Source organism: Chelon labrosus (genome assembly GCF_963514085.1).
Source record: "Chelon labrosus genome assembly, chromosome: 22".
NCBI lineage: Eukaryota > Metazoa > Chordata > Actinopteri > Mugiliformes > Mugilidae > Chelon > Chelon labrosus.
In genome coordinates, this window is record NC_140355.1 from 5,457,718 (window position 1) to 5,472,166 (window position 14,449).

General features: G+C 43.0%; 1 protein-coding gene across 1 annotated transcript in view; it reads left to right on the plus strand.

The window, feature by feature from the left end:
• igsf9a (immunoglobulin superfamily, member 9a) overlaps positions 1 to 14,184 on the plus strand; it is a gene marked incomplete at its 3' end in the record, with an annotated part of 47,969 nt that extends 33,785 nt beyond the window's left edge. The window contains exons 14-20 of the mRNA XM_084572413.1: positions 2,852 to 3,110; positions 4,680 to 4,897; positions 5,252 to 5,495; positions 7,647 to 7,868; positions 8,447 to 10,823; positions 11,351 to 11,424; positions 14,036 to 14,184. Of these exons, the coding sequence (XP_084428539.1) occupies positions 2,852 to 3,110; positions 4,680 to 4,897; positions 5,252 to 5,495; positions 7,647 to 7,868; positions 8,447 to 10,823; positions 11,351 to 11,424; positions 14,036 to 14,184 (3,543 nt within the window). The remainder of the gene's footprint in view (positions 1 to 2,851; positions 3,111 to 4,679; positions 4,898 to 5,251; positions 5,496 to 7,646; positions 7,869 to 8,446; positions 10,824 to 11,350; positions 11,425 to 14,035) is intronic.
• Positions 14,185 to 14,449: the final 265 nt, after the last annotated feature.

A 14,449-nucleotide genomic window follows, 5' to 3' on the forward strand; every position in this document is an offset into this window, starting at 1 on the left:
AAGCCTCCCACTTTCTTCTCGGGCTGTAACCATGGCAGCCATCGACGGTGCTGGTATTACTCTATTGATCTCCAGCATGAGGAATTCATTTATCTGTTATCATTTCTTGGCAGCTACAATAAAAAAACGTTGCTGCAGAGCATAACTTTATAATGCAGTGGCCATGCTAGCTACAATAGGAGGTTACTGACAAAAGACAGCGCAGCACACTTGTGACTCAGCTCTTTCATTAATGGTTTGGAAGTCACAGATGAATATATTGTATTTGGTTGAAGGCTGCACGTGAATTGCGGAAAACAAAGAATGTAACAATGCACCCAGCTGGATGAAAGATAACCACAGCCACACTGAAAAGAATGGTTCACCGCTATAATGCATGATTTTTTTTTTTTTAAATGTTTTGTTTTAAAGATAGGACTCATTAATCAAATGAAACAAAGTAAAGAGCAAATCAACATAAACTGTCTTAAGAAGGACAGCATGGTCAGCACACCTTGGTATTAATTCTCAGAGTCTCTCTTTGTCTACAGGAGTTCACTGAGTTTAGATCTGCAAAGACCATAGCATGTGATTCACAACATACATTTTCACACTCATTAACCACTCAGAGATTCGTGGGATGAGAGCGACGAGACTACTCCCATCGGTACAGAAATACTGTATATCATCATAGGATGAAAGTAATCACTCAACAACTTTGGACAGATTTGCAGTAAGCCTTCCCTCTAAGGAGACATTTAGACCCAAAGCATATATAGGGGTCAAGCATTCAAGCGTATGAAGTTGGGGAGAATATGTTTAAGTATGACTGAGCAAAACATCTCTAGAGACCCGCGCCTGTGATTTCTGCACCACTGAACTCTCAAATGTAGGTTTGTCATCATAATGTAGGATTTATGCTAGCCAACTCTGCTATCATATCCATGTCTTTGTCATTATTGACAAACTGTTCTTGCTAATAGTCCGGTCTTGTTCTGCATTGGCATTCATAGTCACTTGAGGAAGACTACTGTTTTCCATTACATACTGTACTAATGCACGACTATCAAAGTCATCAGTGCATTGAGAACCATACATTAGGAGCTTATTTACTGGTTTTCCAGATCTAATGGCAGAGGTCACTTTTGTCACAATTCCTATTAAAACGAGGGCTGGGAATCACTAGAGGTTCCAAGATACGATGTCATCGCGATACTTAAGTCACAATTCAATATTATTGCAGTTTTAAAAATTCTGCAATATGCCGGTATTTTTTTCTGCAAATGATGTCCTATAAGAAATGTTGTCCACATCTATTATATCTATTGGGATGAGTGTGCAGTTCACCTCGCCTAAATCCTCTCGGAAAATCAGCTGTCAAGCAGACCGCCCAGCTTAACTCAATGGCGCAACACCACCATGTAGAGAAGTGAAAGAGCCAATCATTTTTATTATTGCAGTTTATATTCTAAGATCGATATTTTGTGTCTGTGTTTCGATCAATGCAGTGCACGCAGCACAGGAGCCTGGTGTAGCCACTCTCAGTTCTCAATAGACTATGAGTCTGTAAACACTGCCTATGGATTCTTATCACTGTGGAGTGTGTCGACTGATACTGAAAAAATAGGTCCTACAACTAATAGCAGCCATTTAGTTGTAAACAAAATCATGGTGCTCAGATGATGGGTATGAGTATGTAGGTTTAACTCGCACAGTTGTTCCACAGTTTGATTGGCAGATCTTTGCCGGAGCATAATCAACAGAGCTTCCCAACAGAGCTACTCCAGACCAACTTTCCTTGACACAAAATATTGTGGGAGTGGAAGCTGGCCCTACCGCAAAAAACTAGTTGAGCAGTCGTCCTCAGTGCCCACAACAACAAACCTTCTTCGAAAAGTCACGTTCACTATTTCCTCTTGCCAACTTGATGCAAAATCAGAACCATTCAGGTCCTATTTTTTGATAGAAGATGTTGAACTGAACATGCACATTCTTGATCACAATGTAACGTGGGGCAGATAAAAAGACAAGCTATCTTAATCCCTAAGAGAGAACTGAGTAATGGCTGCAGCAGGGAGCACAGAAATGTATATAAATTACAGCAGACGGATAAGAATAGATCAGCCAGTCAGTTCAAAACAAACAAGCGCCCAGCTGCTGCTCCATTTTACGTTTTCTGCAAGGTATAAACCTTAACAGGATATAATGTGGATGTTTTCCCGTTGACATTTCCACTGCTATCTCCATTTGTTCCCGCGAAGGCCAAAAATGATAGCAGATACGTCTTGCTAGCGATTCCACCAAATGAAATTTTAACGATCATGCAATTGCTGATGGCGGCTGTGAAAGCTCTGTGCGCAAGCAGCGTCTCCATATACTTGTAAAATCAGTTACTATGGAAAACAAAGGCACCCACGTCCACTGATCTTTTCTCTTTTGCTTGTAATTGCTGTTATTGTGGTTGGCTTTTTAACTGTGACCAGCTTTATGGACAGTAGAGACATTAAGTCTAAAAGCAACAATACGCTGTCTGAAATGCTTTTCTTCTAAAGAAACATACCACTTCAGTTCACTCAAGCCATCATCCTTAAAAAGGTCTTATTATTTTCAGACTCACATTAATGATTTCTCTCTAGTTTTGAATAGGTGAATATGTTTTTTCTTAGCTGCTGGGTCCAGTAATTTCCTCTGTATAAAACAGATGTGTTAAACCTCAGCTCTGGTGGAAACATGAAAATCAACCATAATTGTTGCAAGCTCTGTACGCAATAGCAGGGATACATCAGCGCTGTCTCTGCCACAAAATCTGGAGCTGATGATGAGTATGAATGCTTAATGAAACCTACTTTTCTGTCATGTTTCATAAAACCAGACTCCCAGAATTCCCCGCCGCTCCTTTGTTCTCACTTCCCTCCGCTCGTTCTCGCTCTCTCTCTGCAGGGTGAAAAAGATTTCTGCGAATGATAATGATGGGAATCACGACTGGTTCTCTGTGCCCGTGCCCCCCTCCTCTGGAACCAGGCTGCAGGTGACAGGCCTGTCTCCTGCCACCGACTACCAGTTCAGCATCCTGTCTAAGAATGAAATAGGGACAGGCCCCTTCAGCGACATCACCACTGCGCGGACCTTGGGTCAGTAGCATCCCTCGGACTTCTCTAAATCTGTCTCTTCGAGAGGCGATCCCACGTCAGTTGAAAAAGCAGATTTAAGGCACTGTCTTTTTTCTTAACAATAAAGAGTGCACACAATTCATCTAGCTTTTCATGCTCAGCCTGTGCTGAGCTTTGCTTTAACCAGACAAAATGAGTGCTGTCTATAACAGCTGTGGCAAATTATAGTTAATTCTGTGAATAACTCAACCAAAGGCCAAAATGAAACTGTTGTTAGGTCACTATGATGGTCTGTAGTCAGCTATGACGTTTGTTTGTTGTATGTAGTTCATACAGAGGACCAGAAGATTAAATGACATGATACCGTGAGTTCAAAAAGCATTTTGCAAAGCAAGTGTTTGTGTATCATTTGAATATAGACATATGATACATAATGAATCCTTTACAGATGATATCCTGTCTCAACTTTTTGACAGGTGGTAGTGGACAAAAGCCAAAAAAAGGCCAAAAATTACTTTTTAAAGATAAATTTAACATGTTTTCAGCTTGAAACTCAAAAGGTTTTAGTCTTCATAGCTTGTTTCACCATTCATGACAACTGTACTGGGGATTCATTTTTACGTAGCTCACCTGTTCAAATTACATCAAGGCCTAAAGTTATGAATAATTTACGTGGTGGCCACTTTGAGTGACAGGTGAACGCTGCTGGCTGCCTGCCTCAGCTCCTGTCACGCTCCATCTCCTTGTCCAATTTTTTAATCAGCCTTGAGTTAGGACGGGTCAGGTTCTGCCAAGCCCCAGAGCCGCCACCACTGCGCTGAGCTTCAGAACAGCTCTTCAGGAAAACTGTGGCTGTGACGTCACGGGGGCTGCCGCAGAGGTCGTTGCAAATTTATGCCCAGTCCGTGCTCGGAACCAGTAACATCCCCATCAGGCTTATATTAAATACAAATAGAGACGCATGGTGCTCAAGATCAGCACGTTGGCATGGTCAGAGTGTGAGCATTGGTATCAAAGCACTGCTGTGCCTTAAATCATTCTTAGAGAGCTGCCAGCAGTTCTCCACAGCCTTTACTAGAGCAAAATCTAATTGCTAGATTTTAATCCGATGTTTTATAGACTCTGTGTTGCAGGCTGTGTTTCTTGGGTCAATGTATAGTACATCTAGGCGTGTAGTTCTGGCCTGCTTTGGTGTATTAAAGGATACGGTTTATAGAAATGAGTTCAGTGTTGATTTTTCTTGTTAAAGGCTGAGAGTTCATGAAAACACATCTGAAGATGCATTTTGCTGCTTAATAACATATAGATTTTGTTTAAAGGTTTGTGCTAGGAGCCAACTCTCTGATCGGTATTCTATGCTGAAACATCCTGTAGCTTGTGAACTCATTTCAAGTGATTGAAAGTGATTCTTTGAATCAATCGATTGCGGAAAAAAAATGACAGTAAGCTTTATATTTCAGGTTTGTTGGATTGCAAAAAAACAACATCAACCTCACCATTGCTCTCTCCAGGCTGAGCATCGGTGATGGTGGCAGTTTCCTCCGCTGTGATTTAATTTCTCGATGGTGTTTCTTATTCCCTCTGCATCAGACCCTCCACTGAGGAGAAACAGACCAAAGCCCCCCGTGTCGCTGTTGGCTAATCGGAGTGCAGCAGGTGTTGTTCTGCAGTGGTCCCTTCCTGATTCCCAGCACCCTCCCGTCACAGGCTTTGTTCTCCAGTCCCGCACTGAGCCGGGGGAGTGGTTTGATCTGGACGTGAACATCGGTGCCAACAGCAGCGAGATAGTGGTTCCGGGTCTGCACAAGGTAACAAGCCCGTTGCACTGCTCCCTCTGAGACTAATCAGTCCATGTTGCTTGTTGAATGCCTTGGAAGATTTTTCTTATCTAGGTGATACCTTCATGGTTTTACTTCTGTGGACTCTCAATTATACACACCACATGCAGTCATCACTTTTCTGTCGCCTTTCAATCTGTACACGCTGCCTTCTCGTCTTTCTGTCCGTTTCATCCTCCTTTTTCTGTGCTGTATAGGCCTACATGAATTCAAATGAACTTCATTAGCATTGCAAGCACAGTCCCGTGTTGACAAAGTGTGGTTTCATCCTCTGTCCTCTCTGCTGTGTGTGTGTGTTTATGTGTCTGCGGATGCCGGTCTCAGGACTGTGTGTACGAGCTGCGGCTGCTATCTCGTCGCGGGGACTTGCTGAGCGAGCCCAGTCCATCAGTCAATGTCTCCACCATGGGTAGGTGTTCGAGAGCAACCTTGCCCCCTTCACATTCGCATCCCACCCTCTGTTTCAACCCACCTTCCTCTCTCGGGCTCCTTGTCGAACTTGTTTTTCTCTTTCTATATATCTTCTCCCCATGCTTCTGTCCCCAGCGCCAGACCAAAATTAGAGCAGGTCCCCAGGGAACCCTGTCCATTAGACGCCTGAATGATAGAAATAGCTCCATTGATAACTTCTTCAAGAGTTTGCCGTTGTATTTGTACTTTTCTCATTCCTATGTGTGTGTGATATGAATGTTACATTAGACGCAGTACAGAGACATCAAAGGGAATCTCCCAAACACTGTCACAATTATAACCATATACAGTATTTTATATTGGTTTTTATATTGGTTAACACTGCTCTGCTGATAAACTCAGTTTAACATCTAACTGAGCAAATTATGCAAAGCAGTCAGGTTAGAGTGGGTTTAGAACCATCCAAGAGCTGCTTTACCAAACCCCATATTAATGTTGTAAAATTTGTTTTTGTAGCTGCATGAAATATGCATTGACAGTAGTTCATTCAGTACAGTCAAATACTTGATTTGCCTTAGTCAGATGTATTTATCTATGACAGATGTATGTTTATCTCGCTCCTCCTGCTGTTCTCTTCTCTCTTTTCTGTCTCTACCCGGCTGGCCTCAGGCAGATGGGTCCCCCCATATAAGCTGGGTTCTGCTCAAGGTTTCTTCCAGTGAAAAGAGAGGTTTTCCTTTCTGTCATTTGGCCGAGGCCACTGACTAAAATATTAAAAACATGTGTTGTACAACGCAGTATAGTTAGGTAGTAGTAAAAATCATAGATTCCAACATGAAAGTTGAATCAGCAGCTCGCTCACTTATTTTAAACTAATGCTGAATACCATAACCTTTCTGAAGCTAAGGTTTAGTGCAGGACCGTTATATCATTCATTTTCACAAGTGTACCTAATGAACTGGTAAGTGAGTGTATATTTTATTTTATAAAACTTAAAAACCTTTCCAAAACAGTTTCGCCAAGTATGACTTCTAAATGAAGACGATTAAGTCAAGTCTTAACAAATTAAAATGAAAGTATATCAAAATGCAAACAACGATCCGGATTGTCACAAACTTGGCTCAGACTACAAGAAATTTGCACAAATTCTCTTATTCTGACAATTAGTAGGGAATTCCAGTCCAGACCTCGCTCGTCCCGGAGGTTCGGCCCACATTGTCTGGAAATTTGACGGTCTTCAAATCCGCCCTTAAACCGACTAAATCAAACACATCATTTGACACCAGACATGATACCCATAACAGTCCTGATAGTTAATGAGAGAAACGAGTCTATGAGGACACAGAGCAGCTGGTGGTGTTGTCAAGCAACAGTAAACAGTTTGATGCTTTAGGCTAACGTTAGTTAGCATACCGCTGTTGACAGATAGTAAAACTGGCAGTTAAAATCTCACCTCCGTCTCTTGCTGAAGAATAAACCACATTCCTCCGAACAGTTTCTATTCACCCACGTCAAGCCTTCGCCTTTTCTTTTTATCTGACTGCAAAGTATTATGAAATTACACCAAGGGCGTTCATCAACACGCATTCTGCTCTGTACTTGTGTTCCTGTGGACTTGTGAAACATCAGTTGCTGCCTAAGTGCTGTTCTGATTCAAAGTATGCACATGACGAATAGAGTCCAAATATCCTGACGTCTTCTTGCCCTGTGCGTTTTATTGAAGATGCATCTGGAGGTAGAATGCATTTTGCAGTCGTCATCAAGTACACTGCAATTTCACAATGACAGAATCAAGTCCCAACTACCAAGTACGCAAGTCCAACGTTTGTGTACTTGGTATTGAAATAGAAAAATTCTGCTTCTGCTGATTCTTCTTCTTATTGTATTAGCGGTTGGTACATTATGGAAACCTGCTGAACTGAAGTGTGTATCACTAGATTTAAAGGACATTATTGTGCCACGGTCCTCGTTTTATTTACATCCATTTCTATGTAAGAAAATGTGAGGTGGTGTTTTCAGTGCTCCTCCATGTGGCCTGTTAATCAAAATGATAACCTGTAGTGTTATTTTCAAATCATAGTGTTCGCAAGTTTGAGATTAGAGAAAAACAAACCTGTGACAATTCTCCTTAATTAAGTGATGGTCCCTGAAATCAGGTATGATTTTTGACCTCCTGCATCCTGAGCCCAGCATTAGTGTAATTTTGTTAATGTTCTCCAATTTGTGCTGCCCCCTTATTTTAGTCCTTCCTTTTAAACGCCCCTATTTTTATCCACCAGTATAAATCACTTTTGAAATGATGTCACAGGAATGGAGATCCACCCGGCCACGTCCCAACTGCTGGAGTTCGTCCCACAGTCATTACTGGCCGTCGTGCTGACCGGGGTCGGCTTCATGTGCTTGGCACTGGTCTTGCTGTTTGGGGCCGCCTGTGCCATCAGCCACAGGAGGAACCAGCGCCGCAGAAAGAAGAAGGATGGTAAAATGCCCCTCACTTCAGAGACTCAGCAGACACTCACTTTGATGAACTGCATCATGAATACCATCATTTATTCAATAAAATATTGAAGGCACTTCCAATCCATTATATAAATCATAGCCCACTGCATGGATTTGGCGCTCCTCTTGTCTCCGGCTCGTCCATTCAGTTGTAAAAGTTATTGATGTCATTTACATTACTCGCTAATTAGGGTAATTTCTCATTAGTGGCTGATAAATGTAAGTGTAATTAACTTTTTGGACAAGCCTGGGTGCCTTGGGCCCTTTAATGGGCTCTTATTAGGGTTGATTATGTTTTTACGTCTTGGTCAGCGTAGTTGTATCCTAATGAGTCAGATACCATCTTGCCCCTCTCCTTTCCTTCCAGAGCCCCCTACTGCCATCTATAAACGCTCCCCATCAATGTAAGTACTCCTTCATCATTTCATTGTAATACCTCAGAATTGACCTTTCCCTCTGCTTTCCTTTAAATGTGTTGGAAATATCAGCACTTTTCTATTTCTTGCCTTCATTTTCTTCCTCATCTTCGTCTACAGCTGCTGCTGTTTTGGTCTTTTTCTGTCTACATCTCTGCCGCCCCCTCTTTCACTTTCAATCTTATTTTCTCAGTCTCTATTTCTCTTCCTCTTACACCTCCGGTTTTTCTTACAATTTTCTTCTGTCGCCCTCCCCTCCCCTCCCCCTCCCTCTTTCTCTCTCCCTCTCACAGAAAGACTTCAGGCACCGGCAGTCCAGACAGTGTGCTGAAGAAAAGCCTACTTCCAGCCAGCTCCTTCTATCCAACATCCTCCTCGAACGCCACCTCCTCCTCGCAGACAGATGGTTCCTCCTTTAGCACAGAGGATCACCATCGGCAGAAACATCTCACATCCAACTACAGCGGGGGCCGCCTTACTAAGAAAACCTCTTCTCTCATTTCCCCCGCAATTGAGTTGATATCAAGAGGGCCAGATGGCAGATTCATGCTGCCTCTGTATGACAATGAAACACTGAGTGTTAGCAGCAAGACAAATGCAAGGTATGACCAACCTTCTAGAGTTCGAAGGTCTGTGTCACTGCACTCTGAGAGTGAATACAGGAAAGGGCGGCCATTTGTACTCTCTGTCGATCTCCCACCTTGCAAAGCAGAGACTGATTTCAAAAGTGAAACCTTCAGCATGACCCAGCACCTGCCCCCGCATGTTGTGGATCACAAGGAAAGTTATGACGGCCTTCCTGAACTCAGAAGCCTTTATTCAAACAGTAGTTTGGCCACAATTTCTCATCACGACAGAGGACGAACTCCCACATTTCCAGTGCTCCCACATATCCGATCTGGCTTCGGTCAGCCGTCTACAACCGCGAGCACTCTGGTGCTCCAGATGGAACACGAGCGGGAAAGGGGGAACCTGAGTCGCTGCCTGAAACTGGCTCAGGAGAGGGAGGAACTGGAGAGGGAGCTCCAGAGGTACACGCTAGAAAGAAACTCCATGAGAGAAATAAAGAGGGACCAGCCGGACTTTGAGAGCACGGAGGATGGTGGTGATGAGCTTGTGTGGAAATACAAGAGCAGCACTTTGCCTCACAGATACCCCCAAGGCAGCAAAGAGAGCAGTTTTTTCTCACCAAGCCCCTTCTCATCATCTTCTGTCTACTGGGATGCCCAACCTCATCCCTCTCTGATGCCATCAAGGACCCATCTCAGTGCGCCTTCACCTTCAACTCCCTCTTTTTTTAAGTCCGGCAGCCATCGCACTCCTCCATTGTTTGCCAAACAGACCTCCTTCCTATCTGAGGAGGCAGGCAGTTATTCCAAAGACAGATTAACTCTCCCACATCTCTTCTCAAAGCACCAGAGACATGAAAGAGTAGAGGCAGCACCAGAGGGCTATGATAATTCACCACAATCCACAGTCTTAGAAATGCAAACGAATGATTCATGCTCTGAGGCACGGAGACAGAACAATCTTAGTCATGGCAGCCTTTCAGTGCCATCTTTCCATAGCAATAAATATAGTGAAAGATCTAATTCGGCTCTTGATGCGGTGCCAGACTCATCAAAGGTGGAGGTAGCGCTCCCCAAGCCCACTGATGAAGGCCTGTGTGTTGAGATGAGTGTAGATGAGCCAGAGCTTGATGTGTGTGTACTGCGGCCTGCTAAGCCCATGCTGCACCACAGAATCGCCTCTCATGTGCAACAAGGGCACTCACTGACACTCAGAGGTCGACATGAAGACACAAGGAGGAGCAGAAGCCTCAACTGCCGTAGCTTTGCTTCTGTGGATGATGCAATAAGGGTCCCCAATTCTCTGCAACATTCAGAACTGGGACAACGGAGGGCTGCGCGCCAAGGGTCCAAAATCTTACATCCTAAGCAACGAAGTCAGAGTCTAGACTTGAGGAGACGGACAGAGACTAATTTCCTGGCTCCTGATGCATGGATAGACTCTCTCAGCCAAGAGAACTGCTCTGTTTCATCATCCTGTCACCCTGACTCTCTGTTCTGGAAACCCCAGAACTCTCCTCCCAGGAAGACTTCTAAATCTCCTGCTGTTAGTAAAGCTGCCTCCCATTCACCTCCTCCTTTGGACACTTTATCTCCAGGGAGCTGCTCAGAGAGGCGCTTACCAGATCCTGACGTGCCTCGCCACTACAAGCCAAGGAGAGGGGTATCCCTCTTACCCGATACTGCCAAATGGCCAGTCGCCTACCAAAAGGCCATGAAAGAGACAGAAGGTCACTTGGAGGAAGCATCCATATGTCTGCTGCCCAACAACAATGATCAAGAGGTCCTGGAAGTGGAGGCAGGAGGCTACGAGGAAGTGCCAGAGTCTGGGAGCAGCTACAGCAGTTATGCGAGCAGTGGTCTAGGCAGCATGGAGCCCACTGGCAGGCGCCTTTCCATGTGTCACCTCTCCCCAACCCTAGCCAGCTCACCTGAAACTGTAGAGGACATCGAGGGCAGCACAGAGGACAAGCACCGCTACCAAATGGAACCAAGCCAAAGGTATTAAGACATGAAGAATGAGGGAAATTATCTTTTAAAGAAGAAAATGTGGGAGCTGGCACTTGCAGTGTGAGAGAATCTTGCGTCGTCGATACAATATATTTATGTGCAAGCTCTATTTAAGTTCATGATGAGCAACGTCATAACAATATGAAAATAAATGAATCCATTTCGATTGCTCAAGACACACTGATACACTGCATAAAGCAACACATTTGCGCTAACTGAGCCAGTTTTATTCTTTTAGTCACTGTTTAAATGAACAGAACTTTGATCACGTGAAGTGTCTTGGTAGAATGTCAGAAAAAAATATTAGCCAAAGGGCCTCTACCAAGCTCGGTTGTAAAAACTATGCAAAAAAAAAAAGAAGAAATGCTGTAGAAAAAGAAGCAAAATGTACCTCGCCGCATGCATAGTTTATTGGGTATGCTCTGCCATTTGTAGGCTTTACTGAGTGAGCAATCGAGCATTAAACCTCCCAACTGTGTTTATGTTTGGTAGTAAGCGATGTTTTGTGACCTCTCTAGGAGAAAGGCCTCCGTGGATGAGAATTATGAGTGGGATGCCGCTGAATTGTGCTCACAGCCTGGAGACCATGACGGTGAGTACGTCTTATTCATAATATGGTTTATGTTTTGGTCCAAACGCGAATAAGAAACACATATATCTGGAGAAAAGAAACAACGTTGGATGAAAAATCTGTGGCTGTTTTGTAATTTTCAACCAAATGGTACCTGCACATATTTTATTGAACATTTCAAATTAGGTATTTTTTTAATGTAGCATATTAGCATATTAATGTAACAACCTCCTGATATAAGTCAGGTTTTAGACTACATTAGATTAGATTAGACCAGGGGCGATTCTAGACCTAGAGCTTTGCTGGGGCACAGGCCCCCAACTCCCAATACATTAAAAAAAAAATAATAATAATAATTAAATGTGTGCGCAATATGAAATAAATGGCTAGCCTAACAGTATAGGCTACTTTTACAGGGCTCTCTCTACAGTATACGTATAAATCATTATTAATTGTCCGCATGTGTGCATGCAGCCTACGCATGGTGTGAGTGTGTGTGTGAGGGAGAGAGCACAAGCTGGTAAACTGTTGCTAAATTTAGGCTACAATGACGCTAAGCATCGAAAAACAGATGCTAATTATGTGGGCAACATTCTCTAACAGCGATCAACTTGTCGTTTTTTCTGTAAAAACAAGTTGTGAATTTGTTGTAACATTAAAACAGGGGACGACTTACTCTGTGCTCAAAGTGATGTGACGAGCTCCAGCGGTTTCCACTGTGTACTGTATGTGTGTGTGTGTGTGTGTGTGTGTGTGTGTGTGTACATGAAACACTCGGAAGAATCATGTGAACGATTTTCATTAGTTGTTGCGTTCAATCTTACCCAGCTACAGAGGTGCTATTTCCTGATTAGCTATTATGGCCCCTTTCTTTTTGCTGGTAAGTGACAGGCTCGAGTCATGACTAAAGCAGGCACGGAGATGCGCTCATGAATGCCGTTTCCAGCGAGAGCAGCGCTAGAATTTTACTGGGGCACTGGAGACTTTTACTAAGGCACGTGCCCCAGTGAATAAGGTCTAGTAACGCCCCTGGATTAGACTAAATGAGATTAGATTTAACTAGAGTAGACTAGACTTGACTAGATTTAGACTAGACTAACAGAGAGAGAGAGAGAGAGAGAGAGACTGTCTGCATGGTTAGACTAGATTAGATTACATTAGATTACATATTTTAGACTAGTATAAACTAAACTAGATTGGACTGAACTGGACTAGATTGCATTTCATTACATTAAATTAGACTAGACTAGACCAGATTTCAACTAGACTAGACTCAACTTCATTTTCATTGTGCAGAATACAGGTACTGAGCCAGTTAACATCTTAGATTAGACTAGACTAGACTAGACTAGACTAGACTACAATACATTACATTACATTACAAAACACTGGACTATACAGTACAGGTACAGTGCCAGTTAGCATTAGCATTAGATTCGACCAGACTAGATTAAGAGATTAAGAGAGAGAGACTGTGTCTGCAGGGTCAAATGAGTCTTTGGTGCATGTAAAAAGGAATGTTAGTGGAATATTCCTTTTCATAAACCTTGTACAGTAAACAGCCGTTTAACTTAACTGGATCTGGAAATGTATCTGTGAAGGTTCTCAGTCATCCAGGTCATGGTATATCCAACAAAGGTTCAAAAAAGGCAACTGGACTTGTAGAGAAGACGTTTCACCACTCATCCGAGTAGCTTCTTCAGTTCTAGGGGACTGGTGGGAAGCTGAGTTTTAAATAGGAACTCCTCCTGAAAAAACTTGGCTGTTATGCTAATAACCAGAAACTGGTGCAGCTAAAAAAATTACCTTTGTTGGATATCTGGAAATATAGTGTTGGTGTAAACACAGTCACCTGAGTGTTTTTGGTTCAGAATGTAATCACAGTGGTAGAAATAGCAACCTTTTGTTCCACTAATTAACTCCCTAACCGTCTACATTACAACCACCTCTGTTTTCAGACAAGTTGTGAAGCTGGCAGCATTCCATTGCAGGAGATCTAACAAGAAATGACCATTATGTGTTGTGAAGATTTCAGTTGTGCCCAGCGCTTGATTACTTGTGTGACCTAAGCTGTGCACTTGTTATAAGAGGAGCAAGGTTTGCGCTGGATCACCGATAACGATGATAAAGTCTGTCCTGATACTCTGTGAGACATCAGAAGGTTCAATCCCTGGAGCTGAGACTTCTTTTGTCACAAGCAATCATGGTTTAGGAGAAAAAAAATGCAGTTGGTTGCTCAGGCCAAAATACGTAAAAGTTTGTGAAATGGTTCCAGGGCCAAAGATGCAGATTTATTTTGAATTTAACATGCACTTGAGTTTCATTGGTTTATAATGGCAGTGTGGGATGTGTGGCTGATTGCAATATGTAATTGCTGGAACTATATAATGGTGGAAATTTGCTAATTTGCTCATTTTAACTTGAATAAATTAAAAGAAAGGACGGACATGTTTTCACTCTTTAGCCTCTGTGCATGTACATGCTAGCTTAACTGCATTTGTGGTCAGAAGCCAGTGTTTAATATCTATTGGATGAAATGAAACATACAGGGTGCAGACATGTAAAGCAGTAAGACCTACATTAAAATAGCCTCACACATACTGTAATTTCACATGCTGCTTTTTATCCACAGGCCTGTTTCCTTCGCTGAAGCTGCTGAAGCCCGCTCCCAGCATGCAGCGCTCCACTAAGGCACTGAAAAATTGCACTCCAGTTTCTTCTCTCCCGGGGCATCAAAGCAGCTGCTCTGCTGGGCCAGAACCAGACACCGTGCTGTTCTGACAGTGCCAGCCTACGGCTCATCTCACCTGGTGTGTCCTTTCACTTATTGACTCGCACCGCAAGATATATGTGGCAGAAAGTGAGCCATTGTGTGATTGATTTTTTTTTTTTTTTTCCCGCCTTCTCAAACAAAAAAAAAAGAAAGAAGCATAAGTACCGAACAGTTTCCAGAGGAGGGTATTCTGTTTGGTCTTAACACATCGCAGTCTGAGTAACAGTAATGGAGACAGAAAATCACTATTACTCCCATGCAATGCTTTAAATT